The sequence below is a fragment of the Dryobates pubescens genome, chromosome 8 (genome assembly GCF_014839835.1).
Source record: "Dryobates pubescens isolate bDryPub1 chromosome 8, bDryPub1.pri, whole genome shotgun sequence".
In the NCBI taxonomy this organism is placed as follows: domain Eukaryota; kingdom Metazoa; phylum Chordata; class Aves; order Piciformes; family Picidae; genus Dryobates; species Dryobates pubescens.
The window spans coordinates 19,704,028-19,723,304 of record NC_071619.1 but is presented as its reverse complement, the minus strand read 5'-3'; the positions used below and the strand labels follow the sequence as shown (position 1 = coordinate 19,723,304).

Below are 19,277 nucleotides of genomic sequence, written 5' to 3'. Positions count from 1 at the left end.
AGCTGAGAATGAGAAAGGCAAGCTACACAAGGAGAATTGTAATAGCTTCCTGTCAGTTACTTCCATCTACATTAGATTTTTTTAATATATTTTTTTGGCATTCAGCCTGGGACAAGAGCATCAGCTTAATAAAATTCCTGAGCAGACAGAATAATGTACATGATGGTGTCTGTATACACCACACAAGTTCATGAAGCAAGATACAAACATTCATTTTAAGGGAGCATGTTGAGCTACAGAAGAGGTGTGTTACTCAATAGCCAAGTCTCCCCAGAGCCTGTATTTTGTATGGCTGACAGCACAGAGACACTAACAGATGCGAAACAAGTGCTGACTTTATAAGGACAGGGAGAAACCCAGTTTCCTCAATATAGTGAATGAAACCCACAAGTTTCATTGAATCCTGAATGCACAACTACAAATAACATGTATGATTCTAACTGTACTTACAACTGGTTTACTTGGATCAACACAACTAAAACCTGAATCCTACCCTCTGTTTCAGCTAGTCAAAACCAAAATGTATCGCAGAGATTAAGCCATTAGTTTTGAAAAGAGTCTGTATCGCAACAGCAACAAAGGGCCAATTACGATGCTACAGTAAATGCTATGTCACAATTAAATAAAATGCTAACAATGCCATAATAAAATATCCTCTTGAATGAGATTGTCTTAAATAGCTCTTTAAGAGGTCAGAAATTGCACCATGGATCCTTCACTTTCTGGATTAACTGTGTAAAACCTCCAGATACTGCCTATAAATAATTAGAGAACGAGGCTATGAAATCAGTTGTATTGGAAGAAATTTAAAGATCTGATATCCATGCCTTTTTTTGATCCACATGGATCCAGCTTTCAGGTAAATTCCAGTATATTGACTCAAGTTCATCCTGAATGCCACAATTCTTTTCATAAAAATCAGTTAATACCCTCACCTACCACAACGTATACTCAGCTGTCTCAACCTGACCTCTTTGAAGCCAATTTAATGCCTTAAAAGTTAAGGCATACCCACTTTGAGCTTTAGTAAGCAACATCTTTCTAAGCTTCCAGTTGGTTCAGACTCAATTCTTGTCTCCTGAGGTATTGTATTTGGACAGTATTAACAGTTAATTCACTCATTAACACCAATGCATTCATTAACATGATGACAGATGCAATTTCTTTTCTGACTTGTCACCCTCAACTCCAATGCTACCTTAGCTAATCCTGAGTGATCTCAATCAGATCAGCCACCCTACATTATTCTGTCCACTTGACTAGCTCTGAGCAGTTCTCTCTAATCCCCAACTCCAGATCTACTCAAACCTGGCCCATTTCTACTGCAAATTACCTGATGCCTCATTTTCTCAGAGGTGCCATAAAATACCATGATCTGCTCTGATTCATTCCAAGACCTCCAGAACCATCTCTAGCTGAGACACATAAGCAGTAGATGGGATTTTTCTGTAGGAAAGAATCTATGTAAAAGCACACAAATTAAGATGACATTTGTGTCTGAGCTCTGGAACAAATCCTGCAGCTCCATTATTCTCCACCCTTCCTAATCCCTCTGCAGGACCATGTATCTCACTGCCAGCTCCAAGACACTGAATCATAAGAAGTGCAGTTTGTTAAAGGCTTTGGCTCAGCTGGTCATAACACTAAAAGGATTTTGTCCCTGATTAATTTTAACCTGTCAGTAGAGGTCTCTGGGCAGAAGGAAGGAATCTGCCATCCTGTACGTTTCTGATTATTACTACTTCTCAGAAGATGGAGATCGATCCATCAACAATCTTAATTAAATCCAACCAAATGGATGATAGCTAATCATTAAGGGAGAGACTCTCTCAGGACAATGTCTGAGAGCATGTATGGGAGCATTTTAAGAGAGGCAGATGGCTGCTTGTGTAACATAGCCAAACCTGTTTAAAAAGAGATATCCCTGATGGCTGCATTTCAATTTATCCTGTTCTCAGTCCTTTAGGACTTACTTGCTCTTCCATGCTAGTTAAAACTACCTTCTGCCAAGGTGTGAGAGGAGCATTTCTGCTGTGATTCTCCAGCTGCGGTGGTTCACAGACTGTTTCTAGGGAATTCTTTCACTCCACCCATGCACATCCACTGCTGCTTGGCTTTCATTCTATTTAACATCACAAAGGACTCAGAGATGCATCAGTTTGAAAATGCCTACAGTGACAGAAATAAGAAAAGGCAATTCTTTTGCAGTTCTAGAAATTATCCATGCTAGGTATCAAATCAATATTCTTTGGTAAGGTTATGTGCTTCCTAGAAATTGCAGTCCTTGCTAAAGGACAGAAAACACAGATTACTAATTCAGTATATGCAACACAGCTTCTTACTGGAGAAATAGGCAGCATCTGGTATTGCAGTTTTGGCAGAAAAATGAGAACTTTCATTTGTTCAATGCAATGACCTGGATTGCTAGATTTTTAACCCTCTGTTGGACATTTGTTTCTCCTTTCTCATAGTGCATGATATTCTAGGATAGATTTAAGTCACCTGAGATACAGCATCAGTAGAATCTACTAGTCTTCCACACAAGCAGTAACGATCAGATAGTTGTAGAACATTAATGCTAGTGAATAAAACTATCCTGACAGCTTACAAATACTCCCTCTAGTCACACAGTAAAAGGGCAAAATGTATGACAAGTAGTGAAGTGACTCATCCTATTCATTGGAAACCTACTGAAGCATTCACAGAGGTAATTTCTTTATCATCCTCAACATTTGAAATTTTTGCTAAAATTCCTGATTGGTCTCCCTTGTGTGTATTTACAAGTACAGGCACCTGCACTGTAAGAACCTGATTAAGAAAGATGTACAGACTGTTTAGGCTGGGTATCATAAGCCTTCCCACAGTCACAACTTGAATGATGACATCGTCTGGATTTAAAGCAGTGAAGTGAGAAATTCAGTCAGCAGTCAAGAACATAAATCAGAAAGCTTTCTCCAAAATATTACCAGTTGTGCAGTAACCTTCCTCTTTGCCTGCATTCACATACTTACATTAGTAGAAAGATAACTAGGATTGTAAATTGAATTCACTTTGGCCAAGACTGACAGAAGCCTTTGGACATTATACAGCAATCCTTTAAAATGCCTTATTATGTAAATTAATGACAAACTCTTCAAGGGTATGAGACCCTGTTATTTGGAGGAGGCAGGAGGAGAGGCTGGAAAGTGATGAAATGATGAAAGCAAAGCCCTGGTGACCGAACCACCTTCATTCGGCATTTTGCAGTCCTTGCTGTGCAGAGAAGCGCCTGTTGTGAAGGACAGTCAGCAGCCTGGAACAGAATTGCAACCACAACTCTTCCATCAGCTGGGGAGGATTCCTAAGGAGTTTACCTGGCAGCTACAGAATTTATTCATACTGTGTACGAGGAATATTTCAGCTTTAATTCACTGAAATTAACCATTACAGGATAAAATATCAAAAGCAGAATATGTTACTACCTGGGGGTTTTTTTGTTTGGTTTGGTTTTTATATACTTCATACAAAAAGCAAGATCAGAATTTCTCTTCCTGGCTATCCTGCCAAACACTTGAATAAGAAAGAGTTTTGAGTACAGCTAAATTAAGAGAACCATTCAAAGAAGACTGAATGATTTTCTGTACAGAAACATGAAATTAAGAGAATCTGAAATAACCGAAGGCATTAATTCACTTTATGTCAGTAGGATTAAACTGTTCAGCAGAAGCTGATATTTAGAACTAAACCAAACTTTGTTTAATAATTTACTTCTCAGCCACATTGTGCCTTTTTCAATCCTGAATGCATTTATCTGCCATCTTAATCTGAGTAACTCACCTTGAGGTCTCTTCCAACGTTGGTGATTCTGTGTGTGTAAACTGATGAATGCATTTCAGCTGAAGAACCATTTGTTACTATCATTACAGAAGCAATATAAAAAGCAGGCGAGATCAGCATACAGTGTATGTATTTTCTACATTTACAAGAATCCAGCAATAATTGAGTTTGAAGTCTTCTCTGCCAAAATGCACTGATTTTAACACTGCCATATTGTTGTATCACCTGTGAGGCAAACACTGAGATGCATTTCATTACCCATATTGATATTATACCTCTATACCACTAGGAATGGGAATCTGAAGGAAAAAAATAATTAGTGACCCATCCACAGCAAAGCAATAGTGACTTAATTAGGGACAGAATGTAGATTCAGTCCTGTTCCAAACTTTTACTAACAGTCTTCAGACTTACTGTAGCAACACATGAACTGCCATACAAAATGAAAGTACCCCACAAGCTCTAGACTTTCATAACCACAATTCTGCCTTAAGCATGGACAGACTCTGGCTATTTAGTTGGTAGTTTCTTCTGAAGATAGAGGAGAAATGGAGAAATAAAATACTATTAAACAATTGGAGACATCACTGCAGTGTGGCCTGTGCTTTTAAACCCATGACATTAAGTGAATTAGACTCCCTACAATTCCAAAATCATTTATTTCAGAAAGGTCTTCAACATGGCAAGGAACAGTGGACTTTATTTATATCTGTAAGAGATACAAGCTATGCAACAAAGAGGATATATCCACATGTCATCACTTACTTTTATGAAGTCCAGTCACAGATCAGGATCATACCGTGTTAAGATTTGGTAGAGATACAAAAGCATCTCAGTGCACCCAATTGTCATCATCCACTTCTGCACAGAAAGAATGCAAGATTTGTATCCAAACTTCAGAGCCACTGGAAAGGTATCATTGTTAAAAAATCTATTTGTCTTTGCAGAAAGCTGCAGATACTCAGAATAAACCAAAGGCCTCTGAATGCTAGTGGTTAAAGAGGTAGCAAGAAATCAAGGTTATATCTTGGATTTCAGATCTGATGGAAACTTAAAGAATGAAAACATACTAATTTTACCTTAGTTCTGCACAGTACCAGGTAACATACTTTCTGGTGTTAAACACATTGTTGAAAGTTGTGAAATAATGTAGTTGCTCATGCCATTGCACCTATCACCTGGTAAATCAGGAACAGAGGAAAATCATGCAACGAGTAAGTGACCTGCCCATAGCTATTCCATTGCCCCGTAAAGCAGTATTTGAGGCACACTATGTGGGGAGAAGGAACTTTATTGCTGCAATTTCATAAGGCACAACTGCTCTCCACAGACATTTGTCTTCTGTAATTCCTTCACAGGAAAAGCTATTCATTAACAGCAGCTAAAAGTACACCTTAATGATAAGAGTGACTGATAAAATACCTATAAAAATGATTCATATTTTGGAGATTTAAAAAAATCCCTGAAATTACTTAAGAGCATTTGAGCAAGAGTCTGAAAAGGTGTTCCTCTGAAGTCATATAAGCCATAAGGAAGTTAGACCAAATGCAAAAGAAAAATAAATTCCTCTTTTGCACTGCAAGTTGACACCTGCAAGCTAGGTTTCACACCACAGGGCTGAAAATTTTAATCAAAGCAGTTGCTATGGTCTCCACTTAAACCAAAAACTTACTCCATGCACCAAAAAGAACAAAAACCACCTCTGTGAGTTTTTCTTCTGCTTCAAGGCAAACATTGGGAGTGAGGTATGAATCTGCAATTGTCACATCAAGTCCTTACAAAGATGGATCAGTGTTGCCTTGTCCTCTTGAGAAAAATCTCATGCATATAGTCCCAAAATCTTCCCTGATGCGACTCATTGTGATGAATCATAGCAGTGAGGGCCTCACCCTGATCAAGACTTTGCCAATAGTCCTGCAGCCACGTATCTTTCCAACTGCAACAAACAAAAGAAAGAGAAACCATCATAAACTATTGAAAAAGAATAAATTAATCTGCAGCTGTAATAGCACTGAATGTTGTTTTTTTAATCTTTCACTTAAGAGGAAGACAGGCCCAGAGCTGTTCATAACAAAGCATGTTGTTACTATGCCCTTCCATTTCTTATTTGAAGAAGCTTGCTATGAAAATTCTCTACAGAAAATGTTCACTTCACTGTTAGCTTCACAACATTCTAGAAACAGCAGTATGCAACTATAGCTTTAACCAAAGAAACTGAATTAATTGGAGAGAATAAAAACTGCCAAATCTAACATGGAGTCCTTAGATGATTTTAAGAGTAGGCTTCCATGACCAGTATTTGTGCAGCAATTAGCCTAAGAATCTTTTTCTTTTCTCCTCCGCATAAATCATTTAACAATTACAGAATGACAGCTACTCATTACAAACTCAGGTTTTGGCAGAGACAAAAAAATCATTACATCCCTCAACCCTAGCTATTTTTTATTTGCCAACTAGACATCCAATGTTTTCTCTCAGTGTATATATTCTCAAACTTTTTATAACATCAATTACATCACTGCGCCTTTCACCAATCCCCTTCCCATTCATAATCACAGAATCATAGAATGGGAGAGATCTTAGAGATCATCTACTCCCATCTCCATGTCATGAGCAGGCATGCCTCCCAAATAGACTTGGCTGCTCAAGGCCTCATCCAAAATGGCCTTGAACAGCCCCAGGGAGGAGGCATCCACAATCTCCCTGGGCAACCTATTCCTAATACTGACAAACCCTCATACTGACAAACGTCTTCCTAAGATCCAGTCTAAACCTACTCTCTCTCAGCTTAAAACCCTTTCCCCTTGTCCTATCACTAGACACTCTTAGTAAAAGTCCCTCTCCAGTCTTCCTGTAGGATCCCTTCAGGTATTGGAAGGTAGCTCTAAGGTCCTCCTGGAGTCTTCTCCAGGCTGAACAACCCCAGGTCCCTTAGACTACCCTCAGAGCACAGGTATCATCTTTGTGGGCCTCCTCCGGACTCGCTCCAGCAGGTCTATGTCTACGACAAGGACACCAGAACTGGATGCAACATTTGAGGTGGGGTCTTACAAGAGCAGAGTAAAGGGGAAGAATCATGTCTATTGACCTGCTGGCCACACTCCTCTTTATGCTGCCTAGGATACAATTTGCCTTTCATTTGTCTTGTAACAAGGTATGGCGATAATTTATTGATCTCCTCTCCATTATATCTGCTACCCAGCCATAGAAGCTCATCAGAAATTTTGGAAAGAAGGGCCAAACACAATGCTCTTTCTAATCTGTCTGTATGTGTGATGGTTTAGCTGTCACAGTATGCGTTACCCAGTACTTGTTAACATACATGAAGACAGCTCCCTCCAAATCACAGAAATAAGAACAGTGCCTTCTGCATTCACTCTATGCACCATATATAAAAAGCAAGCATGGCTGCACCACACAGAAGACCAAAAGAAACACAATGTCATGGTTGCTTTCTGTGCCATGGGAATGAATTTTCTGTGGTCAACAGCATCATCTATAGTGAGACATTTGTGCAGCATACACCAACATACACCAAAACCCCCAACTTTTACCACAGATTACAGTGTCAAAGATCATAGAAGATTATTTTTGCATTAAAAAAAAAATCTGCTGAAAGGTTCTTGTAAAATGCAGCACTTGGATGTACTGTGGGATCACGTTGTTTACCAGCTAAAGAGATTAACCTTTGTTCAAGGACTGTCAGCAGGAGTTAGTTGTTTTCTGCAGCACTGAATAAGGGCTCATGTTAGGAAAATGAGTGTACTTGCATCAAGTACTAGACCCATGACTGAGTGGCAGTAGGTAACAGAGAAAAAGAAAGTATTTTCTAGATGAACTCTTTGGAAAAAAACAATGAAAGGAAGTCCAGTAACCAAGTGAAGACTTTTGTAAAAAAATACATTAATACATTGGTGGTTTTCTTTTTACATTGGTGTTACTGGTTTTAAAGAAAATATTTTCACTTTGTTTCTGTAACTAACTAAATCTTGGCACCCCAGGATGAATCCGTCTATATAAATATCCTGAAAGCACAAACGACTTATACCTGAAATGTTACTACCATGAGGTACAGATCTATCTTTAATCATGAGTGATTACTAGATTCCATTGCAAGAGATACCTTACAGTGTACACATGGCACATCTAAGAAGACAGCTTCTTGCTTGTGATAAAGACAGTCTGACATCAATATAAAATGGAACTAATAAAACCATAATGGTTTAAAAATATTCCTTTATCCAAAGCACACTGGATTCTCCTTTCTCAGGATACCATAGATGAAAACTTCAGGTAACTGGAAAAGGTATAGCCACTTCTTATGGTTATCCTCTCAAACACCCTACCAATGACAGAAGTCCAGGAATAATGGAAGATTCTGGTTCCTATATACAGATACTCTACTCACCTGTAGCACAGTAATGAAGCAGCCAAGAATTCAACAGATTATAGCGACTGTTGGCTGTTCCTCAGCTTTTTTCCTTAAGCTTGGGTATGAAGCCCAGAAGGCCAAATCTAAGTGCAGCTGCAAGCATAAGGACTTAGGAACCACATCTCCACACTTGGAGCAGAAGGACAGCAAGGTGAAGGTATAATAATGTACTCCAGCTAAATACACCTACACAGAAAGAAATTCTAATGCAACAATTCTGACAATTCACCACATTCATCAACCCTAAAAACAAATTACATCTGGGAATGAGGGTTACAGAGCATGCAGATGAGCAGGGTAACCTTACTGTAGTAGTTGGGTACTTGCTCAAAAAATATATAAGCTCCAAAAATATGTAAGCCTTTGTTGCTCTCCGAGTTCCAGAAGCCTTCCCAATGTCAAGCTTTCCCAAGTCACAGTGTATGTTTGTAGACACTGTATGTTTCATATAGTCTACCACTTCTAACTCCTGCATAATTTTTTCCACAATAACATTTTCTACAGTACCAAAATGCACAACTGATTGGCTGAGCAGACAATCATCAAAACAGAACACACCGTTGCCATAACAGTATGTCAAACTCTGAGAAAGTATGAGCATGCTTGGTTACTGCTTCCTTGGCAATTTTATGTTACTGTCACATTGTTTACAATTTTAACTAGAATCATAGAATCAACAGGGGTGGAAAAGACCTCCAAGATCATCCACTCCAACCTATCACCTAGCCCTGTCCAATCAACTAGACCATGGCACTAAGTGCATCATCCAGTCTTTTCTTGAGGATCTCCAGGGACAGTGATTCCACCACCTCCCTGGGCAGCCCATTCCAATGGCAAATCACTCTCTCTGTGAAGAACTTCTTCCTAATATCCAGCCTGAACCTCCCCTGGCACAACTTGAGACTGTGTCCCCTCATTCTGTTGCTGGTTGCCTGGGAGAACAGACCGACCCACACCTGGCTACAACCTCCCCTCAGGTAGTTGTAGACAGCAATGAGGTCTCCCCTCAGCCTCCTCTTCTCCAGGCTAAACAACCCCAGCTCCCTCAGCCTCTCGTCATAGGGCTTGTGCTCCAGACCCCTCACCAGTTTTGTCACCCTTCTCTGGACATGCTCCATTACCTCAACATCTCTCAAACTGAGGGGCCCAGAACTGGACACAGTACTCAAGGTGTGGCCTAACCAGTGCTGAGTACAGGGGAAGAACAACCTCCCTTGTCCTGCTGGCCACACTATTCCTGACACAGCCCAGGATGCCATTGGCCTTCCTGACCACCTGGGCACACTGCTGGCTCATGTTCAGCCTACTATCCACCAGCACCCCCAGGTCCCTTTCTGCCTAGCTGCTCTCCAGCCACTCTGTCCCCAGCCTATAGCCAAAGTGTAGAACCCTCCACTTAGCCTTATTAAATCTCATCCCACTGACCTCTGCCCACCCATCCAGCCTGTCAAGGTCATTCTGCAGGGCCCTCCTACCCTCCAACAGATCAACACCTGCCCCTAACTCAGTGTCATTTGCAAACTTACTGATGATGGACTCAATCCCCTCGTCCAGATCATCAATAAAGATACTGAACAGGATAGGGCCCAGCACTGATCCCTGGGGCACACTGCTAGTGACTGACCTGATCATAAAAGGAGATCAGGTTGCTCAGGCAGGACCTGCCCCTCCTAAATCCATGCTGGCTGAGCCTGATCCCTTGGCCATCCTGTAGGTGCTGTGTGATTGCACTCAAGACAACCTGTTCCATAGTCTTGCCTGGCACTGAGGTCAAGCTGACAGGCCTGCAATTTCCTGGTTCCTTCTTCCAGACCTTCTGGTGGGTGGGCATCACATTGGCCAGCTTCCAGTCCAGTGAGCCAGGAATCATGTAATCAAGTAATCATGTTCCATTTTGGAGATAAAACCAGTGAAAGCTCAGATGCTTACAAGATATAAACCATTATTATTTCACTGGAGATCCCCTTGATTATGCTTCAGAATCTGTTGTGCCTCTTTCTAAAGTAGACAATGTAAAAGCTTCCCTGGTACATTTCTTTCAGACACACCTCATGCCTACAGGCAAAAGGAGAGTAACATACTACGGTTCAGTAAGTCAAGGAAACTAGTGTGGTGCCAATGTATCTTGGATTATGGACCAACTGTTCAAAACTCCTTACTGATGAACACTGAACAGAATGATGGAAGTGCCCGAGCTTGCAAGTGGTGTATCACGCATGCTGTGCCTTCAGAGGTTTTCATTTACTGCCATCTGCTGCTCCAGCAAAAGCATATCAATAAAAAATTAGAGAATGGTCTTACAGAGTAGGATGCTGTTTACATAGCACACTGCACACAAAAACCATGTTTATGCTACTGAGACTGAAAAAAAGGTTTTACTAGAAAAAAGCTCCAATAAATCAGTCAAGCAACAAAACCCAAAGAATTGTGGATCCCCTTTTACTTCCGAGAGTAATTTTTCAATTCGACAATATGAGAACTAATTGCACTGTGAAAAAATTCTTTTTAATAACAAACAAGTTTTGTGAAATCTGTATTTCCTAAACAACAGGAATGACCTCACACTTGTTTTCCTTTTCTAACTTTAGGTGGCCATTTTTAAAAGCATTCAAACCTAGGGCAAAATAGTTGCCCACACTTACAAAATCTTTTGCTTTTTTTGGGGATAGGTAACATAATAAAAACTTCTGTGGATTCATATCCACGTAGCACTTAGCTCTGTGTCAGCACACTTGAAATGATGAATTCATCATTTGAACATTCTGAACACATTGTTTCTTCTAACATTTTAACACTCAAATATTAAACTCCTTGGTCTAGGTTATTATTAACAAATCTGCAAATTGATATAAACTAGGATAGAATATAATGACAACTTCCTTCTATACAGTGCATGAGAAGTTCCCAGTATTCTGAAAAAGTCATGAATTTAGTATTATACTGGAGCTGACACCAAAACATTGTAATATTTGGTTACAGTCATGAACACAGGCGAGGTCTGCTATAGCTGAGTTTGCCTTAATGACACCTATCTGAAGACTTAGAGAAAGTGAACTTTCTGCACTTGAGTAAGAGCCTAAATTGTTGCAGGTAATGCAAAGAAAACGGACAAGCCTGGAAGGTGATCCAGACATCTTACACTAGCAACATAAACCACAAGAAGTGCATACATGGCTTATGAACCTCTTCTAAAATATGCAGCTTCAAACTGTCAGTGGAAAAATTCAAGGTTTGGGAACCCAAACACTGATTTGTTTTGTAACAGATCATGTACAAAGACTGAGCAGACCATGCAAACAAAACTCAGTAGAGCTGTCTGAGGGCTGCTGCGATTAGTTCCCTGCCGACAGATTTCACAGCAGCTCACAACAGAGACAGCTAACATGGGGCTCCAGGCCTGGGAGATTTCATCAGCACCAGCAATCCCAGTTCATGAAGGGGACAAGAAGCTCCTCCCACTATTCTCTGTCCTTCATGCTCCCTCCCTCCTAAGTAAATGGGATTGCATCCTTCAAAACAAGCCAGAATTTTGTCACACAAACCAACAATGCATCTCATGTGGTATTCTGGGTGAGCATAACTTCACCATGAGAGTGGTGAAGCCCTGGAATGGGTTGTCCAGGGAGGTGGTTGGGGCGCAGTCCCTGGAGGTGTTTTAAGACCAGGCTGGATGAGGCTCTGGCCAGCCTGATCTAGTGTGGGGTGTCCCTGCCCATGGCAGGAGGGCTGGAACTAGATGATCCTTGTGGTCCCTTCCAACCCTGACTGATACTATGGTAACTTCTGCTCTGAAATCAACTGGAGTTAACCAGGCCTGCACTGAACAGTAGCAACCCCATTCTTAATACGGTAGTTTGTAATGAGGTCTAAAGCTTCTTTCACCCGAGGGCTCTCAAGGGCTTTACTATCACTGTACCCAAAAGCATCCCTCCTCCAAACAGGCTATGACTGACAAAGGATAACCAAACTGCCCAAGGGCACAGAGCATTTTACCAGAATATCACCAGTGTATCATGCTCCTCATTTAACCGCTAACCAACACCAACATCCAAGCCTCTTTTCCAGCCTCAGTTCTACACAATGTTAGCAGAACTACTATACCATGCAGAAGACTTAATACAAAGTGTAACTGGAGATGTATTAAGAGATCCTTTAGGTTCACAGCAGTATTAAAAATTACATCTACTATTATTTGAAGCTTTTTCTTTTTTTTTTCTTCAAAAAAGGCATAGTATTGGTACATTACCTGTCTCCTTCAGAGAGATCTTTGATGTTCCCAAAGCCAGGGGTCGGCATAGGACATCCCATGTGCTTGAACTGAGCTATGCGAGGTTTGGGAGCTGGAACTTTCCCATGAGACTTTCTGTGTTCCTGCTCCTCTTTGATTCGGGTGTTTTCCCTGTCACAGATGAAACACTCGAAACCATTCAGGTAATTAGGCAGTGTCATGTCATTCACACCCCACTCCCGCCTCTCCAGGCTCTCCAGCAAGAACTGGTTTTTGATTCCACCAACGTTTTTATACTCTAGATACTTCATATATTCCTCCCCATTCTTGTCCAGGAAATCAAGATACTTTGCAAGCTCCTGGGGGCTCTCAAAGTCATCTATAAGAATGATGGAGAGGTTATTTGGCATCCAGTCTCGCACAGCTGGGGAGCCTCGGTATACCGGGACAGCACCCAAGTGCATTGGGCGCCACAGCTTCTCTGTCATGTAGTCATCACATATAGCATTCTCCAAGGCCAGATGAAACTTATACCTGGCAATAAAAGTCATAAATTCAGAATCCTCTGTAGTGGCTGTAGAAGTGTCTCTCAGTCGCTCGCTAGGCAGCTCACGATTATGCAGGCATTTCCCATAGGAGTCAACCTAAAATAACAACCAGCATCTTTACAAAGTGATTCGCCCAGAACTTGTTTTCAGAGCTTGTAAAATTTCTAACTTTGATCAGTTCCCAGCCACCTTAGTTTAGCTTCACTTTCACTCCAAGTTCTTTTGCTTATGAGTACTCCCAAAGTTCCAGTTCAAACAGCTTTAAAGGAAACTGAACACTCAGTTATGGAGGGTTGAAGGGAGTGCACAGAAGGGAAGATATCACCCACAAATATATTTATTACTGGAAAAATCAAAAACTAAAAGGTAAGAAACAGCATTAAATTCTCTTTATGTTAATCTAAAATCTTCCTAATAAAGAGAGACCAAACACTTTTCCTAACAGTTACTACATTCAGTTCCTGCCAGTCTCAACGGACCGGCAAAAATTTTCAAGACTCAAAAAATTATTGCGGGGAGCTAAAAGAATGCTGTGTAAAAATGAAAGACATTACACTTCATCTGGAATCAGTTTCACATTTTGACAATATATAGTTGTATTTTAAAAATTCTTTGGTCTTTGCATGACAAACTTCTACAATAAATGAATCATCACTACTAGAAACAGCAGAAATAACTACGAAAAAAAATTATTTCCCCCCTAATCTATCATCCTTCTGAACTTTCCAGGAAGAAAAAAACACACTTTTTTTTTTCTGATTGAGAAAAACAACATCATTTGAGTTTACAAAGATATTCCCCATCAGTTGTACCACAGCAGCACAAATCCCCCAAAAAATTACATGGCTCTAACAAAATGCAGATAAGGAGCAGATTCTAAAGGCACTGTAATCTGCTTTTTTATCGCACACCTACAGTTTCCAATGGGAGCAAGGCCTGTACACTCACTTGAAGATCAAGAGATTTCAGCAGGTTCTAGCACCTGTCCACAAGATGACGTTTATTCAGGCCTTGTCCAACTCGTGACTGACCCCATGTATGGCCAACTCAGCAACTAGCAGCTAACATCAGGCCTACCTACTGGTACGTGGTGTAGTCTAGAGCACGCTTTAGGAAAAAATACAACTAGTTTTCCTGTCCAGCTTGTAGTCGGCATGCATCCCGTTACGATTCGTGTCCTGGCTAACAACAAGGCCAAACAAACCCCATTAAATAGAGGAGATGGAGCAGTGCAGCCGAAAATAAGACGCAGCCATACCATGGTAAAGCTTCCCTGCGCATCCCACCTACCTGGATGTATTTCATGAGCTCCCGCACGTAACGGTCCCTGTCTGAGGGGACATCGCAGTGGGACTGCATGTACAACACCGGTGCATAGCCCTTCCGTCGCCAAGCATCCTTCTCGGACAGGGGCACGGCCGGGCCCCGCAGGTACCCTACGTCTGGCAGCCACTGCAGTGTGAGGGGGTAGTCAGACTCCCGACGAAAGGTGGCCGTGTAGTTGAAAAGCTGGATGCCGGCCGAGTGCGAGAGGACGTAGTTGTTCATTGGGGACTCCTCGTGGAAGAGTGCCCAGGTCTGGTGGGGCAGGCGGGGCAGCGGTGCCTCGTAGGCCCTGAAGTCGGTGCCGTAGAAGATGAGGGCCTTGGTGCGGCGGTACCGGGCCACGCGCCGGCTGCGCGTGACGAGGCAGGAGCCGCGCGGACAGTCGATCCGCTCCGTGTCGCCGGGGAAATGGGGAAAGAGGCTCCCGCTCCACCACAGCAGGATGGGCAGCGCCTTGTTGCTCCGCGTGTCGTTATTGCCGGGGCCGCGGAACGACGCGGCGGCGACGAAGGCCGCGCCCGGCGGGATGGCATCCTGCGCCCACCCCTCCGTCCCGCATGGCTTCTCGGCGGGCGCCAGCCCGGCCTCAACCCCCACCTCTTCCTCCTCCGTCCCCAGTCCCTCCATGGCCAGTACGGCCCCCATGCCCCAGGCCAGCGCCAGCGTCACCCAGAAGCGAGCGTACGTTCGCCACCGCCCGCATCCCGACTGGCCGCCCCCCATGCCCGCTACCCGGCCTAGCCCCGCCCCAGGAAGAGGCCGCAAGCGCCCCACCCTCGGCGGTGCTCCGTCACGGGGTGGCGCAAGGGCCAGGCGAAGCCCGGCAAGAGACGGGCGACGTCCAGGCGGCTCCCGGGCGCGGGACAGGGTTGGCTGTAGTACAACCTTTCTTCCCCTCACCTCAAAGCAAAGGAAACGTGGATAGCAGAAGAAGCGGGCGTAGTGCAGATCTGTTAGAAGAACAGCAGCACTTAAGTATTTGCGCAGTCTTATTTCAAGGCGGTGTAAATCCTGTCTCTAACGCAGCTGCATCCCGCCGTGAAGACACCTGCATCAGCAGTACTTAACAGCTGCCAGGGAAAACCCGCGCCGAAAGCAAACACATCTGCAGCGGTGATTCCTATAGCAAGCAGGCTTCTAGATGGTGCAAGAGAGCACATGGGGAGTAGCTACTGCTGAAGACCATAAAGGGAAGAAACATAAAACGCCCTTTAGTAACAAAAATTTGGGAGTGAGGTGTGTGTTTGGTTTAGTATCTAGAGCTAGAATCAAAGCTCACTTAAAGCTGCTTTTCTGTAGAAACCGCAGACAACTACTCTGCTGTAAAAGTACTCTGTAAATGGGAAAAGGGTTTTCTGCAATGATGAGTTTGGGCTACGTTATGCAAGTACTAAAATCTTCCAACTCATTCCATAAAAGTTAACCCCAATCACAATACCTATAACTGTGAATACAGGACATTAGTTAGTATGGACATGGGCAAAGAATTATTCTCTCTGTGTAAGGAACAAGTTAAAACATAGAAATGCTTTTGCTTTCCTTTGGAAAGTTAGGTCTTGACACTGCTCAGGCCAATTCAGAAGCACACCACTCAATGCAGGAAGACTACCACCCCCACATCACCCCCAACAGCTCCTCTACTTACATCCTGACAGAATGCTAATAAACATGGGCTCTGCAAGATAATTTCCACATGCATTAGAAGGGGTGCTGCCACAAAAATGCCCACAAGCACAATTTACTCCACATGATTAATGTACAAGATGCACAAGGCCCATCATTATCACAACATACCATTTCAGTAAGAGATTCTGGACATAATGCACATTCTATAGGAGAGTAAATTTCAAAAATACTCTACAGAAAACTAAGTATCACTGTATATTTAGCAATGATTGTCCTGTGCTTTCATATGGATTGTTGTAAAGTCATCACCAAATTGTACATCAGTGTTCAGGCTAAAATCAAGTTACACTGCCAGTTCACTCTCATTTTTGCAATTGGCAACTTCCTCCTCCCCCATTCTCCCCCAAAACAACAAACCAAATACCCCCCCCAAAAAAACCCAAAACAAAACCCCAAACACCAACCAGCCAACAATAACCCATCCCACTCAGCTTCCTTGCTACTTCAACTCCAAAATAGTAGCTCTATTTCTCTCTAAAAAAAATAAGACTACAGAAGCCTTTAAGTTAACATTGTCATAAGGTAAGGGTAATACTTTTCAAAGTCCACCAAAAACTTCTCAATCTGACTCAGTCTGTTAGAGAAAAGGGAAATCTCTGTAAAATGAACATTCAGAAAGGGCAGAAAGTTAAAAAACAATCATCTAAGTAAAGTAACACAGATTAACCAGCACCTTGTCTGTTGACTCATTAATCATTATTCAATATTGAAAACAAAAATAAAAGACTGAATTTGGTCATAAAATTTGATTAAAAAAATAAATAAATCAGCTGGACTTCAGCCCTTCCCACTTCCTCCATCCCGCAAAATACAGGGTTTGGAAAAATAAGCAGTGTTTATTTACTAACAATGACATAAAATACATCTTAATTTTTTTTTTTATTTCTTTACAAATTAAAAGATGCATTGGAAAAAACAAGTGAAGAAAATGAAAGGTTCATTTATGATTTCATTTCCACCCCCACACTCCCCAATATTAATACTAGAAATTAGCATTTATGGAAGTCTGTGGTTGCTGTGCCTTATATACTTGGGAAGTTCTTTTTCCCCTCTGGTTAAAAATCCTCTAGATTTTTTGGTTGGAGGCAGTACGTGGAGTAAAAAGTCAGCCACATCCATACAAAAACGCTGAAGTTTTTGTCAACTACATCTTGAAAGAGTTTCTCCATTACTTTTCATATTCCCCTTTCTGTGTAGTGATGGGAGGGAAGACAAACTAGCAGCATTAGAAGAAGAATGGACTATGTACATGCTACAGGATATGGAACTAAAACCACAGCCAGATACTTTTTTTTGATCTTAACAAGGACTTTCCTCTGAAATATTAAGCATGGATAATATACTCTCTAATCCACACACAATCTTCCTTTCACTTTTAGTGCTATTGGTAGCTCAGACTCCTGGATGTTGCAGGAACATTTGCTAAGTGTTTGAGCTAAAATATACACACCCCCTTTCAAAGGTGAATGAATGAAGCCCTTAGAATTCTGAATCTGATTTACATTCGCTCTGTCTTCTCTGGGGTCTTCCCATCCACCCTTGCAGAACGGAGCAACAGAATGGACAAAGTGGATGCATTAATCTGTCTGAGGTATTTAGTTTAACAAACAGGCTTACAAAAAGGTTTTGTGCAAGCTGATCAGTAAGTAGAATGGGGGAGGGTATAAATATCCAGTAATGAAACTCCTCACTATGGCCCAGATACTTGCAATAACCAAAATCAGGTACTTGCAATTCCACCAACAATACAGTCTGAATCTTTGTTTTTATATCCACTTCCTTGTATTCCAGTATAGAAAGCAGCCTCAAATTTGCATCAGTATAAATCAAATTTCTGCTTGCTTGCCATGATTCACAATAATGCAGTTGAAAATGGCCTCTTCCTTACCATCCAGTTTCTACACAGCCCCACATCTCCTTGTTGAAAATATTTTTTGCTTAAGGTTAAGAGGCTTTTGTTCCCACCACCACCTGGACAGATAGGTAAGCTCTGCAGGAGAAGCTGTAGAACACGGACTGAGTAGGACATTATGGAACTGTGCAACGAGAAGGAAAGGAGTCACCACACGCCAACAGGAAGCACCATCTCTACTCCTATGCTGTTCAGAAGCTCTTGATTGTTGCCCACTGAACTACTACTTACTCCATCACAGATCCGCACAGCAACATATAGAACAGGGAAGATTGTGGAAAGAAATTTGCCCTGCTGCCTCCTGGCTTGCCGCTCATTTCTGTGTTCATGGATTTCTGTTTCAGAGTGCCATGTGACACATCTGTGCTCTGCAACATCATGTATCCTTCAAGAGGGGACACAAAAGGTTTGGCTGCTCCAGCTCCCATAACCTGACCTGCCTCTTGTTCTCCCCACCTGCACATCCGCTTTGCTTTTGGAGCATGCACACACACCCATACAAACACACAGCAACTACCAGAAGTTTTGAAGAGTTATCGCTTTTTCACCCAATGTTGAATCATGTACAGTGAACTGAAAAAACCCAACCCAAACCTACATTCATTACAACGGGATTAGCGAGCATGGGGTGGGGGGTGAGCTCCTGCCAAGCACAGGAAACAATTTAGATGCAAGTAAAAGACCTGGTGTCAAAGGCTTTTTTTTCTTTTAGCCCTCACCAGGAAAATTTTCATCTCTCATATGGGACTGGGAGAGGTTGACAGGATTTCTACTTATGCAACGTGTATTAAAAATTATGGAATTGTACAGATTTCTACGTTGTCCTTTTTGAGGGCGCTGGGCCTTCTGATCAGGTCATTAGTGGAGACTGAAATGTCACTGCTGAGTTCCAGCACTACTCCCTCCTCTAGCTCAGTAGCTGCCGAATCTCCTTGTGCATGTGACACAGGAAGTCCACGTATGAAGCACCCCCACTCAAGCTCTTGTCCTCCACTAGAAAGCGTTTGAACAGCATTTCCAGCTTATCTTCTTGCTTCACAATTATTAACTACAAAAAACAAAACAAGACCAAAATCAACAGTGATTGAACAGCAGTATTAATGTTCTTGGAAGGGCGGGGGGGAGGAAGAGAAAGGCCAGCATAAAGCTAAAACAGCTCAAAAATCTAAAGACAGACAACCAGAATCACAACATATATGGCTTATGTGCTTTGACTTCTGTGATTAAGCTCCATTAAGTCTCAATCCTTTCTAAATAGAAGGCAAATAACATGTATCTGGTTTGTGCAATAGTATATTATAGTAGGCCTGAAAAAATATTTACACCTGC

At 42.0% G+C, this 19,277-nt stretch overlaps 2 protein-coding genes across 5 annotated transcripts in view; both read right to left on the bottom strand.

The window, feature by feature from the left end:
• Positions 1-5,504: 5,504 nt before the first annotated feature.
• On the bottom strand, positions 5,505-14,983 carry FUT11 (fucosyltransferase 11). Its single transcript, XM_009897654.2, has 3 exons — positions 14,315-14,983; positions 12,495-13,120; positions 5,505-5,752 (listed from the first exon to the last, which is right to left on the bottom strand). Exons 1-3 carry the CDS (start codon positions 14,975-14,977, stop codon positions 5,605-5,607), a joined length of 1,437 nt encoding a protein of 478 aa, XP_009895956.2. The 5' UTR covers positions 14,978-14,983; the 3' UTR covers positions 5,505-5,604.
• A 1,605-nt stretch (positions 14,984-16,588) lies between these two features.
• The window catches only part of SEC24C (SEC24 homolog C, COPII coat complex component), a 36,572-nt gene continuing 33,883 nt past the window's right edge, over positions 16,589-19,277 (bottom strand). For all 4 annotated transcript variants that reach the window (XM_054163847.1, XM_054163849.1, XM_054163850.1 and 1 more), the window contains one exon: positions 16,589-18,996. In XM_054163847.1, coding sequence (XP_054019822.1) covers positions 18,856-18,996 — 141 coding nt within the window. In that variant the 3' untranslated portion in view covers positions 16,589-18,855. The remainder of the gene's footprint in view (positions 18,997-19,277) is intronic.